The sequence below is a fragment of the Gopherus evgoodei genome, chromosome 4 (genome assembly GCF_007399415.2).
Source record: "Gopherus evgoodei ecotype Sinaloan lineage chromosome 4, rGopEvg1_v1.p, whole genome shotgun sequence".
Taxonomy (NCBI): domain Eukaryota; kingdom Metazoa; phylum Chordata; order Testudines; family Testudinidae; genus Gopherus; species Gopherus evgoodei.
Window position 1 is genome coordinate 20,242,120 of NC_044325.1, and position 18,660 is coordinate 20,260,779.

The 18,660-nt window shown below is 44.8% G+C and overlaps 1 protein-coding gene across 3 annotated transcripts in view; it reads right to left on the reverse strand.

Annotated features, from left to right (window-relative positions):
• LOC115649737 (inverted formin-2-like) overlaps positions 1–18,660 on the reverse strand; it is a 73,238-nt gene that overhangs the window by 34,330 nt on the left and 20,248 nt on the right. For all 3 annotated transcript variants that reach the window (XM_030558630.1, XM_030558629.1, XM_030558631.1), the window contains exon 2: positions 1,103–1,511. In XM_030558630.1, the coding sequence (XP_030414490.1) occupies positions 1,103–1,499 (397 nt within the window). In that variant the 5' untranslated portion in view covers positions 1,500–1,511. The remainder of the gene's footprint in view (positions 1–1,102; positions 1,512–18,660) is intronic.

Genomic DNA, 18,660 nt, shown 5'->3' on the forward strand with positions numbered 1-18,660 from the left:
CACGAAAGTTCATGCTCCAATACATCTGTTAGTCTATAAGGTGCCACAGGACTCTTTGCTTCTTTTACAGATCCAGACTAACACGGCTACCCCTCTGATACTTTAAAATATAGAAGCTTATCAAACAGTGGAGAGTTTAAATAGCTATAAATAATAGGTTTGTAGATATGGTGATTCTTCTTAGCATATGCACAACATGCCTCAAGTGGCATGTGACTAGAATTCATCACTGAATTTGGTCCACTGGTTGGATCATTAGCTTCCCTGACCCAGGCCAAGTGCTGACTGGGCATATGACATGAATGCTGATCCATGTGGCATTAGTAGTATAGAGTAACGTTAGAAACCTCCACTAAGACCAGGGCCTCATTCTGGTTAGCACTATACAAATAGCAAGAGATGTCTTGAAGAACTTAAATCTAAACAGCCAAGACACACAAAGGATGGAAGAAAGAAGGCAGCATTAGCCTCACTTTACAGATGGAAACTAAGGCCTAGAGAAATTAAATTACTTGATTAAGGTCGCAGGAAATCTGTGGAAGCACCAAGTATAGACCTGGGATGTTCTGAGTCTTAACCACAGAGACACCCTTCTTCTTTGTCAATTGTAGCTGTTGATGTCCACTTCATTAACTGTCCACACTCTGCTTTTTGACTTGACAAACAATAAGTGACAGATATCTGTCTACCAGGTGAAGTCAGGGAGGTAAGGAACCTGTAGTTTCTATGTTATCCTAAGACAGAGTATGTCTTACCTTTGTTAGCAAAACATGAAAGACTTCTATGTGGAAACGGGGCCAATACTTCTTCTCTGCCATATGCTAACAATTGGGGGAAGTGGCAATTAAAAGCAGTAGATTTTTTTTTAGAGGAAAAAATCCCTGTTTTATTAAATGAGTAGGCATAAGAATAGCCTCTAATGTCCTTGTGAGAAAGCTGCTAAAGCCCTATGATATTTAAATGGCAATAGCATGATAAAAATACCTCTTTGTTATTTCACAGATATATATTATGTTCAGAGTGGAGCAGGTGACTAAGCAACAAGATGCCTTATTGCAAAGCTGACTTGTGTGTGTTTAAAAGGAACAATAAGTGTTCTTACCTTGAGAGAGTTTCCTGACATAGCCTTCATTGCTGACAATGTATTCGATCCCCTTGTGGGAGTTCATGAGAGCTCGCACACAGTTAATGCAGGTGAGCTGAAGCAGGGCATCAGAAATCCTGGATACTCCTCTTCCAGACAGCCTGTCTAGGGCCTCTAAGAGCAGATCTAGGCCACTCAGCTCCAGGAACTGGATCATCCAGGCGTCATCGCTGCTCTCCAGTCGCTTCTTGAGACCAGAGTAGTTCACTACTGAGGGCATTTGGAGGAGGCGAATGCATAGTTCTGGCTCTGCATTTTCTAGGTTGGCCTCTGACTGGTCAGTCTCCTGGGGCCCAAGTTTCTCCTTTATGGCAGCCCATTTCTTCTGGGCACCTTCCTTCTTGACAGACATCATGAATAATCTCTCCTTTAAAGGGAATGAAAAGGCAAAGTGAGAAATATTTGGATTTGGTAACATCTCCTCAAATGAAGGGGCATTTCCCATAGTGATCAGAAACTTAAATCACAGATATTGAAGGTCTGTCTTTATTCTCAAACACGCAGCAGGTACACTGATCAACTGGAAGAGTAGCTCTCCAGCTATTGCAGTGGTTCTCAAACTTTTGTACCAGTGTCCCCTTCACACAGCAAGCCTCTGAGTGTGACCCCCCTTATAAATTAAAAACACATTTTTATATATTTAACACCATTATAAATGCTGGAGGTGAAGCGGGGTTTGGGGCTGGAGGTTGACAGTTCGCGACCCCCCATGTAATAATCTCGCAACCCCCTGAGGGGTGCTGACCCCCAGTTTGAGAACCCCTGAGCTACTGAAAGAAGATAGCATTGCATTTAATCCACTCACATCACAACCAATCACTGCAATCTGTCCAGACTGGCTTAACCATTAGAACATCAAAGACAGTAATCCATAGTTTTTAAAGTAATTAATTTACATCACTCAATAATTACTTGCCAGTTTTCACACAATGGAAAGGATGGTGGTGTAAGTGCTGTATTATCAGGTGTTGGCTTGGTATTTTTCTTCAGCTGCGAGTGCTTGAAGAGAAACCAACCAAACTCCTAGGTTTTGTTGAACAGAACTGGTTGAAGAATGTTTGGGTCCTCCTACCCCTCCACCCAGAAAATGTTTCATCTAAATTTTCCACAGAAATTTTCTTTTCTCTTTGGCAAAAATTCAAATACTGAAAAATTTTGGCAGAAAAGCAAAACATTGGGGGAGTTGGATGATTTTTGTTTTGACAAAAAATCAAACATTTCCACAAAAAACAAACACTTGTTTTTGCAAAAAACAAAAACAAAACCACCCCTCCCTCCTACTTTGGTTAAACCCCAATTTTCCGTCATTAAATAACTTGGATGGAAAAAATTTGACCAGCCCTCCTGTTGATTTGTCTATACTGTTTAAAAAAGAAAAGAAAAGAAAAGAAAAATTAAAAAGCTAATAGCTTCTATGATTTTTTTCTTAATTCGATGTTTAGTGTGTGGATTTAAACATCCCCTGTGGTGTTTCCAGCCCCAACATTGCAGCATGGTGCAAGAGAATGAGAGATGAAGCCAAGTAGCTACTGGAGAGGGGTGCAGCTATTGTATCTCATATGGAGCATCATACGTTTTAGACATTAGGGGGTTCATGTTCTCCTTAGACGAGACAGTGGAAAGAGGAGCAGAGAGGGAGTGATGGAAACATTCTATGAAAAACTAAATACACTTCTTCTAAAGGACATGTGCTGAGGAAGCAGTTCTCCTCCTGGACAGGCTGGATTTCCAATTTGGCACAGCAGGCACATGCCTAGGGGCACCAGAGTTCTAAGGGTGCCTAAAAATTCAAAGTTTGCTGCTCCCAGGTCCTGGCAGGGTGCAGGGCTGGCTGATGGGGACAGGGCCTCACGCAGCCCTGCTGGAGCACTCCTGACAGCAGGGAATGCAAAGCAGCATGGGAAGAGCTCAGCAGTCCAATGCAGCTGGGGGCCCTGCTGGGTAAGTGGGTCCTGAGGGAGCCCAGCCTCGGTAGGCCCCACTCCTGCTCCAGCATGACTGATCACGCTCCTCCTGAGAGCCCAGAGCAATCAGCTCGGCGGACACAGTCTCCTCCCAGCGGGGCTGGTGAATGCGGCTGGGGGGCAGGGCACAGGAGAGTGGGTCTCTAGGAGGGTTTGTGGGAGGATGCTGGGCAGTGGGAGATGGGGAAGGTCTGTGTTCGTTGGGGTGCTGGGCAGTGGGGAGGTCTGTGGGGGGTACTGGACAGTTGTGGTGGTGGAGCTGTGGGGGGGTGCTGGGCAGTGTGGGGGGTCTGGGTGGAGCACTGGACAGTTGTGGTGGTGGGGCTGTATATGGGGGTGCTGGGCAGTGAGGAGGGTTGTGGGGGTGCTGGGCAGTGGTGGGGTCTGTGTGGGGCACTGGACAGTTGTGGTGGTGGGGCTGTATATGGGGGTGCTGGGCAGTGAGGGAGGTTTTGGGGGGGTGCTGGGCAGTGGAGGGAGTCTGTGTGGGACACTGGACAGTTGTGGTGGTGGGACTGTGTTGAGGGGTGCTGGGCAGTGGGGGGGTTTGTAGGGAGTGCTGGGCAGTGGGAGGGCTTGGGAGATGCTGGGCAGTGGGGGATGGGGAAGGTCTGTGTGCGTTGGGGCACTGGACAGTTGTGGCTGTGGGGCTGTGTGTGGGGAATGCTGGGCAGTGGGAGGGGTCTGAGGGTGAAGGAGCATGGGGCGGGGGTGGTGGTGTAGAGGGTGCTGTGCAGTTGTGGTGGGGAATTTGTGGAGGGGTAGGAGGGTGCTGAAGATGCTGTGCCTAGGAGCCCGTAAGGTGTAAATCCAGCCCTGCCTCCTGATACATAGCACAGGCTTTCCTTCAGCTAGAGCAACATTCTTTTGCCCTTTTTTTTCAATTGAACCACTCTTGGGAAACACAGGGACTCAATCCTGAGACCCACAACAGCTCCATTGTGCTGAAACTGCCAGCTGGGAATTCTCCTGATGTAGGAAGAAAATCTGCATGGTGCAAAGTGAATCTCTTGGGGATGTGCTAGGCACAGTGGTTCTCAAACTTTTGTACTGGTGACCCCTTTCACATAGCAAGCCTTTGAGTAAAAACAGTATACAGTAAAAATAGTTTTTATATATTTAACACTATTATAAATGCTGGAGGCAAAGCCGGGTTTGAGGTGGAGGCTGACAACTCATGACCCCCCATGTAAGAACCTCACGACCCCTTGAGGGGTCCCGACCCCTAGTTTGAGAACCCACATGCTAGGGCAAGGGGGAGTGTCACTGGCTGTGCTGTGCTCTGGCAGACCGTGGCTGATGGTCACTGTATTTTTGAGATAGTTTAGGGCAACCCAATGGATGTTCTAATCTATGGTGAGGGTAGCCCTTTACGGTTTCTCTACCTCTGCGGCATGCAGCAGAGATTGGACATAGCAGAGGACGGAGCCCCATGGTTTAAATTACAGGAGGGGAAAAGGTTTGTGAACGTCAACTAAAGATTTTAAAAATCTTTAACCCTGCAAGGTTCACGCTTCCTTGCCAGAAAGAACAGTGAGCTTGATAAGCCTGTCTTCATTGTTCAAGCTAAACCAAGTACACGAGGTAAACAATCGACAAAGACCTATTCTCTGTCTGTCTGTTCATGCATTTATAAACAATGGAGAGTAAATTAGTTTTCTGAAAATTCTTTTTGTTTCAATAATCTCTGGCTATATTTCCAGACATGTATAACTAATAATATGTTTAAAATATGTGATTATGGCATCGGAGAGTGTCCCTTTAATTGCTTTTTTTAGATCTCACCATAGCTGAGCCGTTTTACAATTTCTAAGTGTTCAGAACATGCTCTTGAACTCAGTTTGATCAGATGTTATTCCTAAGCACATCCTATCACAAATGTTTTCTTTTCTTTTGTTTCCTTTTGATTGATGTGGAGGTTAAGTTGGTAACAACCTCTTAATGTCCTCCTCTTCTGTTCTAATAGGACCTCACTTGCAAAATGTGCCATTCGCATATCATCTGTGAAAGTGTGATGGGTTGTGTGCTGAAGAACTGAGGTGTGAGGCTATTACAACAGCAGTACATCTTATGTGGTACCTCATTTTAAGGCCCTTCTACCATGAGTCTAGTCTGCAGTAGATATTCTATTTGCAGCAAGGAGGCACAGAGATTGAGAGCAATGTCAAACTAGAGTCGAGTCACTTTTGACAGCCTATCAAGCGGGTTTATGTCATTATGCTGCATTTTAACAGGACAGTTCAAATCAAAATAATAAGGGAATTATCCATCTAGGTCACTACAAGTTCCAAAATTTGCCTTATGGAGTTTCTCTGGCACTGCTCCTAGAGGTCATGAGGGATTGAACCAGCAGAGGCCAGGGTTCAGTCCCTAAACTCAGTGGACCTCAGAGACTAGAGTCCTCCACACAGAGGCCCTGAGTCTCAATGCTCTGCTGACTTCTGGTTCCTCGCCTGGCCTCCTGGAGCATCTCCCCTCCCGCCAGCTCCCTTAACAAGACCGCTGTGCTGCCAGGGAATCTCTACTGCTCCTAGAATCCCACCTCCCTTGGGTAAGGAATTCCATACAGACAAAGGAAACCAAGGTAAATTAGTGGAGTCAGGCCCACAAAATCGGAGAAGGGAGGGATGATGTTGTGAAGAGTGTTCCTCTATTCTAATCCCTGATAGCTCCCCTTCAGCCACAGAGCATCAACTCAATGCAACATCCAAAGATAGGCTTCCATACGGATGGGTGAGAGAAAGACGGCACAAAGGTAGCACCCCATGGCTATGCTGCTCCTGTTTCAAACCACTGGGAGCTCATCCCCTCCGCTGACAAAGGCAGAACAACAGAGGCCTAGCGGTTCTATAATAATGGATGAAACAGTCGATTGGGTTACAGTAATTAGCATTCTGTATCCTCACTCTCTAACGTTCTGCAGCACAGGCCACACATAAACTGCAGGGCAGCTAGAAGCAGCACAGTCCCATAAGCATATGGCTGAACTATAACAGTAACCCAGGACTGCCAATTCCTGTGATTTTGATCATGTCTTGCCATATATGAGGTTTTTCTTAAAGTCCCAGCTCCCGAAGTCAAGTGATTATAGAAGAATCTCAGCTTCCATTCAAATAACCCCACCGAAGCAGTAAGTTTCTAGCCCTTCTGGTTGCAGAGAAAAGTTTGAAAGCATGAACTGAGTGTATCAAAAGGTTCAGAAGGCAAATGAAGAGAAACCCACATTTATAATTGCTCCAAAATAGTGGTGTGATTTTAAAGCCAATTTCCTGATTTTTCTGATGTCTGACTTGTGATTTTTGAACGTTTGGGATGGACAATAGCGATGATTACCCCCGTGTCCATTATGCTGTTGTACATACAGCCAGGTTTTCCAATTCAGAGGGAGCTTTATTTTCTCTCCCCTTCTCCCCCCACCCATCACCATTCAGTTTAGGGTTACCTTGCCTTTGGAAACCTATGTGTCTATTCACCAGCCACAGGCATTTAAGGTGTGGAGCTGTTGCTTTAAAGTGTGTCTCCTTGCAGTACGGATGTGTCATCAGAATGGAATGTACTAGACTTGTAACTGCTTTAGCTTTTCAGAACTTTTGCCTTTGGATTGCCTGCTATTTCCAGTAGAATAGCTGAGATTATGCAGGTTTGCCAGCCACACTAAAGGCAATGGGTACCGATTAAAAACTGGGTGAGGGGTCAAAAAGGGTGGTGTCATGGGGGGGAGTTTTACAGAAAAGTTCCTGAGATCAAATGTTTATTGAAGCTACAGAGAAATTTCAGCACTGCTTAGTCAGTGGCCCCTTCTCTCTCAGTACTGTTTGACTGAAAAAATGACAGTAACAATGGAAAATGAGAAGCAGTGAATGAGCCATTTAGGCACATACTGGACAGTAAAAAAATACACAAACCAAAAATCCATTCCCAGTGCAGCCAGACTTTTATGATCTGTCACTAACAATTGAATTCTGCAGTAGTCCTAACTTGGGCGAAAATCCTCATTAAATTCACTGGGGTGAAGCTTCTCTACTGCCACCCCTCTGTACTAAGTACAAGAAGCTGGGCTTGGCACAAGGCACTGATCTGTGGGGGAGAAGAAGAAAAAATCCTCCCCCACCCCAAAAGCGGTGGAGCTCTGTGCAGTCTGCTAGAGCCCTGAGGCAGAGGTAGCCCTCTTACCAGTTAAGTTGCTGCGCAGTGGATTTACTGTCACAGCCTGTTCTTTTCCTGCAAAGGAAGTCCCCAGGATGCTGGGTTCTGATGCAGGCAGGGATGCAGCAGACCCATTTCCCATGTGCCTCGAATCCTGCCCTATGCTGTGCATCAAAACCACACACCTTCCAGGGTCCGAGGCCAAGCCCAGATCCATCTGGCTGACTTCAATGGGTCCTAGACCGGGTGCCCACTGCAGGCAGGGCCCTCTAGCTTTACAGGAGGAGGAGGCGGCTAAAAGAGGTAAATAAATAAAAGCACCTCTCTATATTGCCAGATGATGTCAGTGTTTTAGACCAAAGCAGATAAAAGCAAGACTGCCTTGTCTGCCTGCAGAGCAATGCTAATAGGCTGTTGTTTTCTTCAAGCACATTTCCTGCTGCAGTGTCTCTTTGGGTGGGGAAGGGCATGAGGAATAGTTTTGGAGCCAAGGTGTGTGAAACCAGTGGAAGAATTCAAACTGTTATGTGTGCAACTTTGTCTTGGCACTAGTAATTGCTACCCACACCTTAATGTTTGTCTACGTCTCGTTCTGCACATAGCATTTCTCCTGGGAGGAAAGAATGGGTCTAATGACCAAGGCAGAGGCTAGCAATAAGGAGATCTGGGTCCTGTTCCTGGCTCTGTGTGACAGTAACTGAGCCAGTGATCTTTCGGAGCGTCAGTTTCTCTTCCTGTAAAATGGCCATAATAATACATTCCTAACTCATTGGGGTGTTTTGAGATTTAATTCCTAAGCAGCTGTATAGTGCTTTGAGACCCTCAGCTGAAAGTGCAAACTCTTATTGTATTTCTCATTCCTATATTTCACTAAAATGCAGCATGTGAACAAAATGTGATTGATAATTTCCCTTTTTAGGCCAAACATACATGTGTAGGGCAGGTCCAAACTGTACAGCCCTTCCTCTGTCCTAATTCACAGGGTCTGACTCTCCTCTTCCTTATGCCAGTGTAAATGAAAATGTATTCCTTCACTGACGTCAGTGAAATTACACAGGGGTAAAACTGCTGTCAAAGGAGAGAAGAATCTGTGCCATTAACTTTAATGGGAGTTGTGCTTGAATCAGGACTGCAAGTTTTAACCCTGTACGTACAGTGCAGAGCCAAAGCTCCTACCCTGTGCAAAGCCTGGAACATCAGCTTTGCACTGGAGATCTCCACAGGGCGGAGAGAATGAAATCCTTTCCCTGACTTCACAGAGGGGGGCTGTACTGCAGTTCTGTGCCATTCAGCCTCCAGGCAGCAGAAGCAACCGCTGATTCTGTACACCGTCCTTTTTCTCTGTTAATATTACTTTCTTTTAGATTTGGGGTAAATAGCTTTTCTGCTCTTCGCACAGCACTAAACCCTTTGATAGCAAGCCTGGAAATTAATGCCATTTTTTAAATATATATTTTTACTTTTAGCTATCAAAATTAGGGCTGTCAAGTGATTAAAAAATTTATTGCAATTAATTGCACTGTTAAACAATAAGAGAATACCATTTATTTAAATATTTTGGATGCTTTCTGCATTTTCAAATATGTTAATTTCAATTGCAACACAGAATACAAAGTGTATAGTGCTCATTTCATTTTTGATTACAAGTATTTGCACTGTGAAAAAACAAAAGAAATAGTATTTTTCAATTCACCAAATACAAGTACTGTAGTGCGATCTCTCTATCATGAAAGTTGAACTTACAAATGTAGAATTATATACAAAATAAAACTTGCATTCAAAAATAAAATAATATAAAATTTTAGAGCCTGCAAGTCCACTCAGTCCTACTTCTTGTTCAGCCAATTGCTCAGACAAACAATTTTATTTAAATTTGCAGGAGATAATTCTGCCCACTTCTTGTTTACAATGTCACCTGAAAGTGAGAACAGGTGTTCACTGTTGTAGCTGGCATCGCAAGATATTTATGTGCCAGATGCACTAAAGATTCATATGTCCCTTCATGCTTCAACCACCATTCCAGGGGACATGCATCCATGCTGATGATGGGTTCTGTTCGATAACAATCCAAAGCAGTGCAGACCGATGCATGTTCATTTTCATTATCTGAGTGCTGTAGCTACCTTCATAAACCTCACATTGGTACCTTCTTTGCGTTTTGTGAAATCTGCAGTGAAAGTGTTCTTAAAATGAACAACATGTGCTGGGCCATCATCCAAGACTGCTATAACATAAAACACATGGCAGAATGCAGGTAAAACAGAGCAGGGGACATACAGTTCTCCCCCAAGGAGTTCAGTCAGAAATTTAATTAACACATTATTTTTTAAACGAGCATCATCAGCATGGAAGCATGTCCTCTGGAATGGTGGCCAAAGCATGAAAGGGCATATGAATGTTTAGCATATCTAGCATGTAAATACCTTGCAATGCAGTTATAAAAGTGCCGTGCAAATATCTGTTCTCACATTGTAAATAAGAAGAGGGAAGCATTATCTCCTGTAAATGTAAACAAACTTGTTTGTCTTAGTGACTGGCTAATCTTTTCATGGATTGAGAACTGGTTAAAAGACAGGGAACAAAGGTAGGAATAAATGGTAAATTTTCAGAATGGAGAGGGGCAAGTAGAGGTGTTCCCCAAGGGTCAGTCCTAGGACCAATCCTATTCAACTTATTCAGAAATGATCTGGAAAAAGGGGTGAGGTGGCAAAGTTTGAAGATGATACTAAACTGCTCAAGATAGTTAAGACCAAAGCAGACTGTGAAGAACTCAAAAAAGATCTCACAAAACTAAGAGTTTGGGCAACAAAATGGCAAATGAAATTTAGTGTGGATAAATGTAAAGTAATGCACGTTGGGAAGAATAACCCCAACTATACATACAATACGATGGGGGCTAATTTAGCTACCACTAATCAGGAAAGAGATCTTGGAGTCATCGTGGATAGTTCTCTGAAGACGTCTACACAGGCAGTGTGCAGCGGCAGGCAAAAAAGCAATCAGGATGTTAGGAATCATTAAAAAAGGAATAGAGAATAAGATGGAGAATATCTTATTGCCCTTATATAAATCATGGTACGCCCACATCTTGAACACTGCGTACATGTGTGGTCTCCTCATCTCAAAAAAGATATACTGGCATTAGAAAAGGTTCAGCAAAGGGCAACTAAAATGATTAGGGGTTTGGAATGGGTCCCATATTAGGAGAGATTAAAGAGGCTAGGACTTTTCAGTTTGGAAAAGAGGAGACATATGATAGAGGTATATAAAATCATGAGTGGTGTGGAGAAAGTGAATAAAATTATTTATTTGTTCCCATAATATAAGAACTAGGGGGAACCAAATGAAATTAATGGACAGCAGGTTTAAAATAAGTAAAAGGCAGTTCTTCACACAGCACACAGTCAACCTGCGAAACTCCTTGCCTGAGGAGGTTGTGAAGGCTAGGACTATAACAGCGTTTAAAAGAGAACTAGATAAATTCATGGTGGTTAAGTCCATAAATGGCTATTAGCCAGGATGGGTAAGGAATGGTGTCCCTAGCCTCTGTTTGTCAAAGGGTGGTGATGGATGGCAGGAGAGAGATCACTTGATCATTACCTGTTAGGTTCACTCCCTCTGAGGCACCTGGCATTGGCCACTGTCAGCAGACAGGCTACTGGGCTGGATGGACCTTTGGTCTGACCCAGTATGGCCACTCTTATGTTCTTATGGCTGAACAAGAAGTAGGATTGAGCGGGTTTATAGACTGTGAAGTTTTACATTGTTTTGTTTTTGAGTGCAGTTATGTAACAACAAAAATCTACATTTGTTAGTTGCACTTTCATGACAACGAGATAGCACTACAGTACCTTTATGAGGTGAATTGAAAAATAGTGTTTCTTCTGTTTATCATTTTTACAGTGAAAATATTTGTAATAATACCCACTTTGATTTCAATTACAATACAGAATACAATATATATGAAAATGTAGAAAAACATCCAAAACAATTAATAAATTTCAATTGGTATTCTATCTTTTAACAGTGTAATTAAAATTGCGATTAATAGTGATTAATATTTTTAACTACGATTAATTTTTTGAGTTAATCGCAATTAACTCATGCAATTAATCATCAGCCCTAATCAAAACACATTGTTGTTATAAAATCAATTAAAAATCATCTATAAAAGTCTGAATAGAACAGAATTGTGCTTTCTTTCTGGTATATTTCAAGTTAATATCTGAAGCTAAACTAGCTCCAAGAGCAGAGAGGAAATCCTGATGACAGCTTCCTGTTTATCAGCCCTTTGCCTTCCTTACCACCTGCACTAAGCAGATCTGCAGAGAAGACGCGCTTAGCACAACTCCAGATAGGTGCATCTGAAAAGAATAAAGGCTTGTAGTTGTGCATTAAGTTGAAAAGGCTGGATTGATTAAACTAAACTCTCATCTTTAACTGCAATATATTACCGGGAGAATACACTCTCTCCATAAGCAAGAAAGTGCCTATTATTGTGGAAACATCTTTAGTCATAAAAAGAAGGGAATAAATATCCAAAGATGAGCTATATAAACGAGAAGAGAAGAAACAGAGAGGAAAACATGGTACCATTATACTGATGATATGATAAGTGTGTTACACAGATAGCATTGGCAAGATGTTATAAATGGACTGTCTTTCCATATTTTCTCTGAAGCACCAGCAGTTCTTTAAATTCATTTAGCTTCATCTTTAAAGAGCTCTTTGTTTTCCTTGTATCGCCTGACCACAAGGATAGATTAGCAGGTAAATGATCTAATCCAGTGGTTCTCAAACTGTGGGTTGGGATCCCAAAGTGGGTCGTGAACCCATTTTACGGGGATTGCCAGGGCTGGTGTTAGACATCCCAAGTCCCACCACCCGTGGCAGTGGGGCTCAGGCTTTGGCTTTGGCCCCTCCACCTGGGGCACTGGGGCTTCAGTGGGCTCAAGCTTTGGTCCCCCATCCTGGGGTCATGTAGTAATTTTTATCATCAGATGGGGGTCATGGTGCAAAGAAGTTTGAGAACCCCTGATCTAATCAGTGAATTATGCATGATGGATGAACAGGCAGTACATGTTTTTCATGTCCTAGGGAGAAGAAATTGAGCTCTGTGTTGCCTGGATCAAGGAGAATTCTTGTTCTGCATAGAGGGGATGGAGAAGAGAGGAGGCTGATCTCTTCCTTCCGGCCCCTCACAGTGTGGACCGAGGCAGGATGAGGACCGTAGTGCTTCCTGGGTGCCGGGCAGGGCAGGGTTAGTGCACCGAAGGCCCACACTCCATGCTGCTAGGGTCTGGCAGCAGGCACCTGGGGATGTGAGGAACGCTATGTACAGTGGGCTGTCTCTTGAGTTCCAGGAAACATTCTGCTAGGGTCTCTGCCCTTCTGGGGCACCTCTAGGCAGCCCCAGAATACTCCCATTCTGATCAATGCAGTTGTCATGATCTCACATCTCGCTCTGTAAGGCTGGTTAGGTGTAAGAGGGAGCTCGCAGGGGAAGCGTCAGTGCAGAAATATTAGGATATAAAGAGCCTCCCTTGGGAAAGGCCAGGCTATCACAATGCTCCTCCTCGGCGGCCGTCTACGATGGTGAGGTGGTTCATGGTGCCAGATGGTCTCTCTCAGCAGTGGGCTCTGCAAAGCCATTAGGCCGTGCTAAGTGTGCTCTGAATCCATCCAGCCCAGCTTGTTGAACCATCTACTCCCTGGTTCTTCCTCTCTGACTAATACTTAGGAATCCTCTGTGTACCGTGCTAATACACATTCTCTCTAATATGAACCAATGACTCACAGGGAGTTTATTGATCACTATCTATGAGAGGTAACTGGGGCGAGGGAGTAAACACTTCCTTCTGGTTGTGAACTTGGGGAGACTGAAGCTACATAGCAGAGGATCCACTTTGAATAATTACCTGTCTCGCTGATGGGGGGAGGGTGTCACAGCTGAGTAAAGTCATGTAGAAGGGCAGCTGGGACACCTCCTATATAAACTGACGGGGATGGGAAGTTATAGGCGGAACTTGCTCTACTTGTTTCTTAGTCCTGATTCATTCCCTGAAAGCAGGGTCTGAACCCCCTAGAAAGTCTAATAGGAGTGTGGATGCAACGCCACAAGCCACCCACAATCCCCACGGCCTGGAGTTTGCCAGCACAACACAGCACAGCCTGGCGCGGGCCCTTGGGTATAACGTGCTGCACTATGCCACTGTAACCATCAGAGCCTCCTCTGGCACATCGCTGGCCCAAAGCACAGTGGCTACAGACAGCTGTAATTACCAGCCATGGTGACTGTCATTCTGGGGATCTGTGACCCCCATGGGAGGAGGGGTCATATGCTCTGCTAAGAAAGCTGGGGGCAGCACAGAAAGCAACACTGCCAGCCACGCTGCAGCCTGTGCTGGAGGACTGGGAGCCGAGCAGGGAAGAAGCAGCTCTGCTCTGAGATCCACAAGGTCTGACTTGTCTTGATCAGTGGATTTTAACCCTAAGTGCTACTTTTTTGGCTCTGTTCCCTGCTCACTCCAGAGCACTCCTGCTCCCTTTTGTTCTGAACTGAGAACTATGGCAGCTCCTTTTAAAGGCACAGATCTTTCCTGCTAAGTCCTCTCATGCATATTTACAGCATTCAGAATACCACTCCGTTTAAGTGAATTTTAATTATATGGTTTTCTTCTATACAAACCCCATGCTCATCCAGCCACAGAAAACAGGCCAAGCCCTTCTCTTTTTCAGCATGACAGACTACTTAGTCACTTAAGGGAAAATAAATTATGGCTCTAGCCTTTCTGAAAACAACATCCACAGGCCTGATGGTGTTGGTCCTGCTTTGAGCAACGGATTGGACTAGATGACCTTCTGAGGTCTTTTCCAACCCTAATCGTCTATGATTCTACGATGGACCTGAATCTCCTCCCCCTCAATTTGGAGGAGTCTGCCTGCAACTTGGCTGGCTAACAGGGCTTCAAACGTGTTATCTTCAAGGGGCTTGTGTTAAACTAGCTCTCTTGAATGAACAGAGTTGCAAAGGCTGAGTAGATTTCCAGCTAGCTGATCTTGCTGGAGGCTCAAACACTGGCAGGGTCAAATCCATGATACCTTAAGTGGGAGTGGGGTACCAACCAACCAGTCCACAACCTCCTTGTAGTGCAACCCAGGTACCCTTAATGGGGAGCCAATAGGAGGGGACTGCACACCCTTGTGGTGACTGGCAGTCTAGGTACTTACTCAAGCCAAGAAACCAAAAAAATGAACAAGCTTGGCCCTACTTAACCGTGGTGTCCGAAGAAGGAGAAGATGATGATGACTGAAGTAACACAAATGAAACACCCTTTGTCCCATTAACACCCACCCACCTTAACTCCTTAAGACACTCCTTCCTTCCTTCCTTTCTTCTATCCCTAGAGGCTGTGTATAATCTGATTCCTTCCTTATTCCTCCCTCCCTTTTCTTCCTAGCAGACTCCTTCTGTCTCTCCTCCCCACCCCCAGCAGAATTTTAATTTACACGTAACAAAGTTTAAGCCATCTGGCATTTCAAGATGCAACTTGTTAACAGTTAAATTTTTGATCACGTGAAGAACAGAAATTGTTTGTTACCCAGCAACATGGAAAATGCTTTTGTAACTTTCTAAGACAATTATATTAACGTCTCAGCAGGAAGCTGTTGCAGGACCTGCTATGAAAACTACTTCCACAGAGCATTTTTCTTGCAAAACAGGACTGTAAAATTGGCAGAGAGGAGGGAATTCATGTGTCTAATAACGGAAGCCAAAGCATTCTGCAGTCTTTTTCTTACACTGAAGCAAATCAGCTTCCTTTAAAAAAGCTGTGTAAACTTTCACTTCCAAAGCTCCATCATTCTTACTCTGTGCCAAGCAATCTTTTGCTAACAGAGGCTTAATCCCTGAATATGTCTGAAAGTTGCGCTGTATCAGAAAGCTTGACAGGATGTCGGTGTTTATGAAAATATCAGTCTTATAAAGCTTCTGATGAGAGAAAGCAAGTGCCTTTCATGTAAGCTACAGAAAGGGCTCAGTTTTGCTCTCTAATCCACATCAGAATGTCATTTAAATTCCTTTCTGCCTCATCTCTATCTGAAAAATAATACCTTCCATACAGAGGTGTTCTTGTCTACACTACAAGCAATACAACAGCACAGCTTCAGCACTGTAACTGTAGAGTAGACACTTGCTACAGCAACAGAAGGGGTTTTTGTGTCACTGTAGTAAATCCACTCCCTTCAGACATAGCAGCTGGGGGTACGTCCAGACTACCCGCCGTATCGGCGAGTAGCAATCGATTTTTTGGGGATTGATATATCGCGTCTCATCTAGATGCGATATATTGATCCCCGAACGTGCTCCTGTTGACTCCAGAACTCCACTGGAGCGAGAGGCGGTAGCAGAGTCTACATGGGGAGCTGCAGACGTTGATCCGGCGCGATGAGGTCGGGAGGTAAGTCGGAATAAGATACTTCGACTTCAGCTACGGTATTCCCATAGCTGGAGTTGCGTATCTTACATCGCACCCCCTCCCCCCCAGTGTAGGCCAGGCCTAGGTGGCTGGGGCTTAGGTCGGCTTAACTACATCTCTCAGGGATTTGGGGTTGATCCAAATTTTAGGTAGAGTCTAGGCCTTAGAGTGTTTTTAGATCTTTAGATGAATGGCTCTTTTTACGTGAAGAATATTATAGTGATGATGATGGCTGTCTCTGACACCTTCTCTCGAGTCTGCAGCTAGAAACATCATGTAAAAATATCCAGCATTTAGACAATGAGCATATTAGCCAGGTACATGAATATTGGAATCCTACAGTTATTTCTGTACACATGGTAGTCAGACTGATCTGGAATGCATTGAACGTTTATGCCAGTATCTCTTTCGTAGTCCAATCAGCTTCTGCAGAAATTAATGTCTAATTTTGAAAGAAAAGTTTCTAGCCCGTTTTGGCTGTGAACAAAACCCTCCCAAATGTGAGCAGGTGTAGTTGGAGATAGTCTGGAACAATAGCTCTTAAAGGTATGTAATGCACCCATTCATTTCACAGTGATGTGTTAATTGAAGCCTAATGATTATTTAAATGTCAACACTAACTATCAGAAGGGTAGCCCTGTTAGTCTGTATCCACAAAAACAACGAGGAGTCTTAAAGACTAATAATTATTTGGGCGTAAGCTTTCATGGGTAAAAAACCATTTCTTCAAGAAGTGGTTTTTTTACCCATGAAAGTTTATGCTCAAATAAAGACTAACAGAGGGCTTGTCTACATCACAAAGTTGCAGCGCTGGTGAGGGGGTTACAGCGCTGCAACTTAGGAGGTGTACACATCTGCAGGGCATCACCAGCGCTGCAACTCCCTGTTTGCAGCGCTGGCCGTACTCCCGTTTTGTCTTGGGTGTAGAGGATCCAGCGCTGGTGATCCAGCGCTGGTAATCAAGTGTAGACACTTACCAGCGCTTTTCTTGACCTCCGTGGAATAAGCAGGTATCCCAGCATACCTGAGGAAGCCTCTGGTAATCAAGCTGGTCTCCTTCCCCGGTTTGCTCTCGCGTTCCCCGAACCCCGAGCAAGCAGGTCTCCTTCCCTGCGGTTTGCAGGGGGGTTCGGGGAACGCGAGAGCAAACCGTGGGGAAGCTGGTCTCCTTCCCCGGTTTGCTCTCGCGTTCCCCGAACCCCGAGCAAGCAGGTCTCCTTCCCTGCGGTTTGCAGGGGGGTTCGGGGAATGCGAGAGCAAACCGCGGCGAAGCTGGTCTCCTTCCCCGGTTTGCTCTCGCGTTCCCCGAACCCCTGTGCAAGCAGGTCTCCTTCCCTGCGGTTTGCAGGGGGGTTCGGGGAACGCGAGAGCAAACCGCGGCGAAGCTGGTCTCCTTCCCCGGTTTGCTCTCGCGTTCCCCGAACCTCTGTGCAAGCAGGTCTCCTTCCCTGCGGTTTGCAGGGGGGTTCGGGGAACGCGAGAGCAAACCGCGGCAAAGCTGGTCTCCTTCCCCGGTTTGCTCTCGCGTTCCCCGAACCTCCGTGCAAGCAGGTCTCCTTCCCTGCGGTTTGCAGGGGGGTTCGGGGAACGCGAGAGCAAACCGCGGCGAAGCTGGTCTCCTTCCCCTGTTTGCTCTCGTGTTCCCCGAACCCCCCTTGAAGCCGCCCAACAGCGCTGCTGTATGGCCACATCTAACACCACTTGCAGCGCTGGTTGCTGTAAGTGTGGCCACTCTGCAGCGCTGGCCCTATACAGCTGAACTAATACAGCTGTAACAACCAGCGCTGCAAAATTTTAGATGTAGACATACCCAGAAAGAAGAAGTGGTTTTTTACCTATGAAAACTTATGCTCAAATCATTTTAGCAGAAGCCTCCAGCTACTCTGGGGCTATGGACTGTGACTGTAGTTTGACAGCTATTCCCCCCTGTTCTCCTATATGACCCATACCGCTGATAAATGATAAAATGATAAAAGTCAGAAATTGGAGCATAGTATAAATTCTGCCAAACTCATACTGCAAACATCTGTCTCACATTCCATGAAGGACCAGATCTTCAGCTGGTATAAAATGACTTAAGGTCTTAAGAGAAATACACCAATTTACACCAGCTGAGGAGTTGGCCCTTAAGACTAAATTGAGTTTATTTTAACCAGAGTTGAATTTGGCCCAAGCCCTTTCTAAGCAGTGCAGTTTCACCCTTACAGTTCATTGTGCAGGAAAGTAACTTTGCAAAGCATTTCATCCTGCTGTAGGAAACCGTTTGAGGCTTTATTTACTGGAGGAGAAATGTTAATCCCTGACGGATTTCACCTCAGTAACTGCATTTTCGTTTTATGTTAGGCTCATTCCAGAGGTGTAATCCACAAATCCTGACAATGTTGGCTGCTGAGCCGATTCTTAAAGCAAAATTAGTTTCACAGTAGATTATGCTGACAAAAAAATATACACAGAAAGGAATATTGATGTTGCAAATTCCATCCCTCACTGCTGCAAGAAGAAATTTAAAGGGATCTCAACTGCCAGGAGACCTCAGTTTAATCCTGAATTGATGTCATTGTGCCAAAACTATTTGTGTTCATACACGGAGGGGAACAAATAAATCCAAAAGCTCTTTGGCTGCTGACATACTGCTACTGGATGGATTGCAATTTCTATCTCCCTGCACCAGGAACACATTGCCAACAAAGGGGCAGGAGTTAAAAAATTGATCCCAAGCCTGTGGCTCGTCAGTCAGAAATGTTCCTTCCAGGTGACTCCAACACTGCCAGTATGGCTGCTGGCTGCGAGTACACTGACCATGCTTTGTCTTCTGTGATGAGTCTATGATGGCAGTTTCAAGCAACTTCCATTTTTAACATGATTTTAATCTGTGATGGAAAAGTAGCAAAATCCTCTCATCTGCAGATTTTACACCCCAGTCCCTTTT